This window comes from Phyllostomus discolor, chromosome 8, assembly GCF_004126475.2.
Source record: "Phyllostomus discolor isolate MPI-MPIP mPhyDis1 chromosome 8, mPhyDis1.pri.v3, whole genome shotgun sequence".
NCBI classification, from domain to species: Eukaryota; Metazoa; Chordata; class Mammalia; order Chiroptera; family Phyllostomidae; genus Phyllostomus; species Phyllostomus discolor.
The window spans coordinates 49399813-49405812 of record NC_040910.2 but is presented as its reverse complement, the minus strand read 5'-3'; the positions used below and the strand labels follow the sequence as shown (position 1 = coordinate 49405812).

Genomic DNA, 6000 nt, shown 5'->3' with positions numbered 1-6000 from the left:
GCTTGCGGCATTGCTCTGGTTGAACAAACTCAGGACATACTTCCTACAAAGCCGTTGTGAGGCTTACAGTGGAGGAAATGATATCCAGCTGACAGGCAAAAGTGCACCCCAAGTGAAAAAGCTGACTGAGACAAAGTTGGCAGGGTTGGGGTGGAGGAAGCCAGACCTCAAGGGTGGAGGTGGCAGTGTTGCCATGCTGGGGTGGATCACCTACACATTCAGTGGTCAGCATTTTGGTTCCAGGACCATGGCACAAAGGAGTACTCAGATGTGCCCCCAGGAGCAAGCAATTGAGGCCACCTGGGCGTCACCTTGGGGTGCAGGAATGAGAACTACTTGAAGGATTTGATGCAGCACAGGCGGTAGCCCAGCACCATTCCTGCATGTTAAAACCACAGCACAACCCAAGAGAATTAAAAACACATGTTCAAACAAAAATGTGCAGCACACCCACATAGCGGCACTGTTCACACTCACCACAAGGGGGAAGCAGCCAAACACCTATAGATGGATAAACAAAATGTCCATCCACACAATAGAGTAATACTTAGCCATAAAAAGGAATGAAGTACTGGTACACTGCAACGCCAATAAACCTGGAAAAGATGCTAAGTTAGGGAAGCCAGACACAAAAGGACATATACTATATGATCCTACCTACATGAAATGTCCAGTGGCAAATATATGCAGAAAGCCGATTGATTAGTGGTTGCCAGGGGCAGGAGAGAAGGAATGGGGAGTGAATACTAATGGGATGGAGGGTCTCTTTGGGATGATGGAAAAGTTCTAGAACTATAAAGAGGTACTGTTGTACAACATGGTGAATGTTATTTAATACCATTGAACTGTATACATTAGACCGTTGCTTTTGTGTCTTTCACCTCAAAAGGAAAAAATCTGGGAACCGCCCCCGCCAAAAGCCCACAAAAACCCGGGTACATGGAGGGTGGCCAAGGTGTGTGAGGAAGTCTTGTTAAGAGCCAGGGAGGAACAGACAGTGCTTCAGGCCTTACATGGGATGTCTTAGGGGTTCCTTGTCTTCCAAGCAGGGCTGGACCAGAGGATCATCATCAACAGAGAGGAAGACTCAAGTTTCCACCAGGTCTTTCGAGCTCTGCATCCTCATGCCTAGTTGGTTAGCTCATATCCCTGCAGCCCCACTGGCTGGGTGGGGCAGGAAAGAGCTCGTCAGGGTTGCAACAGGAGAGGGAGCGAAGGCAGAACAAGACTACAGCGAGTGATAGCTACTGCAAGTGTTTTTACTTTAAATACAAAGGAAAAATATCCACAAACAAGGAGCTATCTTCTATGGTTATGTCTTTTAAACAATGTTTTGCATTTGTAAGTTTTTCCTGATTAAAAGCACCAGCTGAAATCACAGGCTGCTAAAATCATATTACAAACCCGTTAAAAGACATTGTGCCAAACATACTTATTAAAAACCTTTTAACAAAACAAAGAGACAATGCAACCACAAGCATATCCATCGTGCCAGGATGCCTTTACCTAATTTCCTTGCCTGTGCTCCCAGTTAGTGGGATAGGGAATGCTTACCCCCAAGGAGAGGACCCTCCCCATGCCTGTGGGCACCTGCAAGAGGAAGCTGTGCTTTTGAGGGAACCCAGAGGCACCTCCAGGACCAGCACCCCAGACCTGCAGGCCCAGGATCTCCTGCTAACAGGGAGAGGTGGGAAGAACACACGAGGGTTTGACCAGCTTGCAGCAATTGACCTGCCAACAGGAATCTTGCTACTACTGCATGCCCTGCAATTTGAAGAGTATGGAGTTAGCTGCTTTTTCTAAACACTTAACAATATGACATTTGTGCAACATCTCCCTGTTGGCTTGCTTGCTACCTGTCTTAAATTCTTATCAGAAATTGTGAAGTACTGAATGTGGACTCACAGGAAGGTATGTATGGCAGCTTGATGTAATTGGTAGATGCTGTGGTAAAGGGGAGGTTCAAAACCGTACACGTGGTTTGGCTTTCATAAAGCTAAAGTGGAATATTAAATATTGAGCACTAAATTTTTAAATGTAAACTTAAGAACTTATCCTAACCATACATGTACATAGATAACAGAATGGTCACTAAAATCACTTTAACATCAGGACAGACATTAAGCTTTGAGGTTCTTATTTCAACTGCTCTACATACAAAATGCCCTAGAAGCAAAGAAAAGCTTAAATAAATACAGAGACAAACATAATGTGCAGTGTGATTGAAGTAATGTGGGTCTGGAGAGGTCAGACAGTGAGATTCAGGCTGGTAGATGTAGTTTATAGCAAGATGGGAGCTCTATCCCTTGGTAGAGACGGTAAGGCCTGGGGGCACCCTTGATGGAAGAGGAAGACTCAATGGTGACAGCTTGTGGCTGGGCTTATACCCTCTTCCACAGGCCTTATGGGACCAGGGTGTCAGGAGAGGCGGCAGCCCTGGACATGGCCAGGTTCTCCTGGGTAACACAGGGATGGTGGGTCCTGTCCCTCTGGCTTGTGACTCACTTGTGTGCCTGTCACTGGCCCCTAAGCGGGCAGCAGGGCCTGGTGAGGGCAGTGGCCCAGCACAGGGTGATCTGCTGACAATCCTGCTTTGACTAAGGCACTCCCAAGGTCAGGGCACAAGGAGCTACCTGAGTGATCCCAGATCCCAGCGATCCCTCCATCATAGACAGACAATGAGGACTCGAGAAGCAGCCTTCACAGTGCAAGGTTAACAAGACTCAAACCAATAAGCCATGCTAACCAGCAAAACCACTCATCACTCCTTGGCGGGGAGCCACCCCCTGCCACCAGAAGCTGGAGGGGGCACGTGCCTCAACTGCCCCCAACCCTACCATCACCACTGGGGCATCTCTGGACTATCCAAGAGCAGCACAGAACTGAGCACGCTGCCTGGGCTAGGCAGAACCTCCTGGGGTCCAGCTCAGGAAGAGGTTTCAATGCTGTCTTGAGACCCAAGGCAAGCAGGTAGGTCTCCTTCCCCACAAGGGCAGGGTTGGCTGAGATCCAGACATCTGTAAACATCCTCTGCAAAGGTGGCCAAGGAGCTGTCCTAGCCCCTCTGTTTGGCACCCTGAGTTGGGCTGAGGAGGGTCCTCTCCCCTGCTTCCCACCCCACAATACAGACGCTGACCAGAGAAGGCAGCTGGTGTAAATACAGGAGTCTCAGCTCTGGCTCTGATAATCACCACACATGCATGCACACAATGCACACCTGTGCCTATAGTGCACGCATGCGTGCGTGCGCGCACACACACACACACTGTGTCCACATGTGCACACACACACACCTGTCTATAGCACATGCATGCACACACATGCATACCCATGTCTACAGCATATACACCCCCACAGCCAGTCAGTCATCTAGTCAAGGTGCAGATGTTTGGAAGGCAAGTTCCTGGGCCCTACCTGTCAGGATGGACACTGCAGATAAAGGCAAGCCGAGAAAAGCGTAGCAGGACATGCATTTTTGTCCCTGATGTGCGCTATCACTTCTTTACAATTTTGGGCCAAAACTGTCGTCTTGCCTCTGAGCTCTAGAAGCTGCCATGAGATCAGAGGAAACACTCCAGCCTGGCACAGAAGCCCAGGCAATGGAAGTCACGTGGCAATGCCTCAGCAGTGCCACCCACCCTAGCACTCCCCATCCAGACAAGGTCCCAGGAAGGTGACTTGGATGTGTAGCAGGACTGGCAGTTCAAGTCCACTTTAAAAGATGGCTCTGGAAAGTCGGCTCCAACATTCCATCTACAAGCGTCAGCACCGGGGTCCTGGTTCACAGTGGTAATGCTGCCCAGCCCTTCCTGGGAGGGTAGGAATTGGCCCTGCATACTCCCCTGGGACTTGGAAGCTCTAGAGACACTTAGGAAAGAAGCCTGGGGACACCATGCCAGCACACCTCAGGGGAAAGCACAAGTGCCATCTGGGTGGAAGTCAGGGACACACTGGGCCCCCTGGAGGCCTTGAGAAGCTGGGTGGCCCCCTCCAGGGGCCTCACAGGAGGCTGGCCAGGCTGGTATTGGGTCCATTCTGAGCTTGAAACTGCACAGGTGGTGGGCCATCTGTCCACTGTGGGAGGAGAAACACACAGATGAGGTCCTTCCTAGGGAGGAGCAGGGTGCGCTGGGCCAAGTTTCTGCACATGCAATGCTGCCCTCCTCAGACACATCACCCAGCCAGGGCCCTCTGTGCTCCATACCAGAGTCAGGTGGACATGTCACCCAGCCAGGGCCCTCTGTGCTCCACACCAGAGTCAGGTGGACACTGGGAAGGACCCTAAATCACCTGCTCAGGTGATTGGTGCCATTTCCCACATCTAAGGGACTCCTGAGACTAGGCTAAGTTAGGAATTGCTGGAGAGATGTAGAAAGATAATAGCCAAGTATGCACTTCCTCCTCAGGGAGTATGTTCCACACCCTGGAGGGGCACAGGCCAGATAAGCCAGCCCTGAGGAGTCAACCAACACCCATGTTCTGTCTCCCCTATTCTTGTGCCCATACCGTGATAAGGTTATGCTCAGGGAGGCTGCAGGCCTCAATGTGGTCCTGGAGCAGCTGCTGTGAGAAGTTCTGGTGCATCTGGGCAGCTTCATGGGCATCTATGGCATTCCCACAGGCTTTGTTCAAGTCTGAGGGTAGAACACAGATGGGATGAGCCTGACTTGCCCTGCCACCACCCCCATACTCTTCCCTAGGATATAGGGTAGAGCCCTAAGGTCAAACCTAGGCTCCACTAGTGGGCTCCTGTGAACCTCGAAAGTCACCTACCTTGAGCTCTATCTCAGGGTCAGCCAAGCCTACCTGCTAGCAGCCTTCACCTGTGCCTCCTGAGCTCCTGAGCTGTGTCCTTGGATATGGGTGAGCAGCAGGGCTCACTGGGGCAGACAGAGGCTGGTTGGGCAGTAAAGGCCCCTGGGCACACAGGAGCTCGCTAGAGCAGGGTACCCAACACCCACTTCTGAGGCAAGAGAACTGAATAAGCCCACAAAACCTACTGCAGACAGGAGCAGCCTGCCCCACCTGCCTCCTCCTCAGGGCCCAGGGCAAGTCTCTGCAAATGAGGGAGCAGTACACCCTGTGTCTAGAGCATCTACAGCATCCTGATGAGCACCCACCCTGTGTCTAGAGCATCCTGGCCAGTCCTGCCTGATAGAACAAGGCTGAGCACCAGGGCTCACAGCCCAAGTTTTCACCCAGATGCCAAGAATCATCCTCATAAGTCCCAGAGAGACTAAACCAGACCCTGCATTGAGCTGACACCATGACTGAGCCTGGTGTCCTCAAATGGCCTCCCAAAAGCATAAGAATGTGCTAGGACTGGGGTAGTAGCCTGTAGAGGCCAGTCTGAGCAAAGGCCAAGCAGGGCTTACTCAGCATATCTGATCTCTGGGAAGGTCCTGTTGCTGTACTCACCTCTCAGCAGGGCTGATGACCACAGCTGCACCGACATATCTGGGATCTTGCTGGCCAGCTGCATGGCGGGCACCACCATGTTGTTACTCTCCTGTGGACCAAGAGTAGTGAGGGGGTTGGAGAGGCAGCAGGGACAGCTCAGTCTCCACCTGCCATACCTGGCTCAGACTATGCCCTCCTCCTGCTGCCTGGCAAACTCCTACACCAACTTCAGCAGCCATCTCACATGCCCTTCTATGAAAGTACTCCTTGACTATGTTGGGGATAACTGCCTTCACTCTGCTGTGTGTAGGGTATGGCTGCCATGGCAACTTTGCTTTGTCATTTTAACCAGACAAGAAGGTACTAGCAGTAGTCGGCTGTGGACCCAGATCAGGAGCCAATAAGAAAGGCAGATTCTGGGGTCCCAGGGCCAGGAAGAAGGCAGCAGCCTGCCCAGTGGGAGTGATGAGGGTTGAATGGACACAGGAGGAAGGAGGAGCTCACTTCCATGGGAGGCCTCCTCAGACATAAGGAATGCTGGGTTCAGGGTGACACTAAGAGAACTCCCTATGCAGCGGCCTGGGGGACACTTGTCATGTA

General features: G+C 51.6%; 1 protein-coding gene across 7 annotated transcripts in view; it reads right to left on the bottom strand.

The window, feature by feature from the left end:
• Positions 1-1238: 1238 nt before the first annotated feature.
• Positions 1239-6000, bottom strand: part of MAU2 (MAU2 sister chromatid cohesion factor) — a 28796-nt gene continuing 24034 nt past the window's right edge. For 6 of the 7 annotated variants that reach the window (XR_004904705.1, XM_028520485.2, XM_028520486.2 and 3 more), the window contains 3 exons: positions 5419-5509; positions 4507-4634; positions 1239-4074 (listed from right to left, as the gene is read on the bottom strand). Coding sequence is in view for 5 of the 7 variants with exons in the window: in XM_028520485.2 (XP_028376286.1) it covers positions 4000-4074; positions 4507-4634; positions 5419-5509 (294 nt within the window). In the remaining 2 variants the exon portion in view is untranslated. The remainder of the gene's footprint in view (positions 4075-4506; positions 4635-5418; positions 5510-6000) is intronic. The other variant, XR_004904704.1, reaches the window with a different exon arrangement.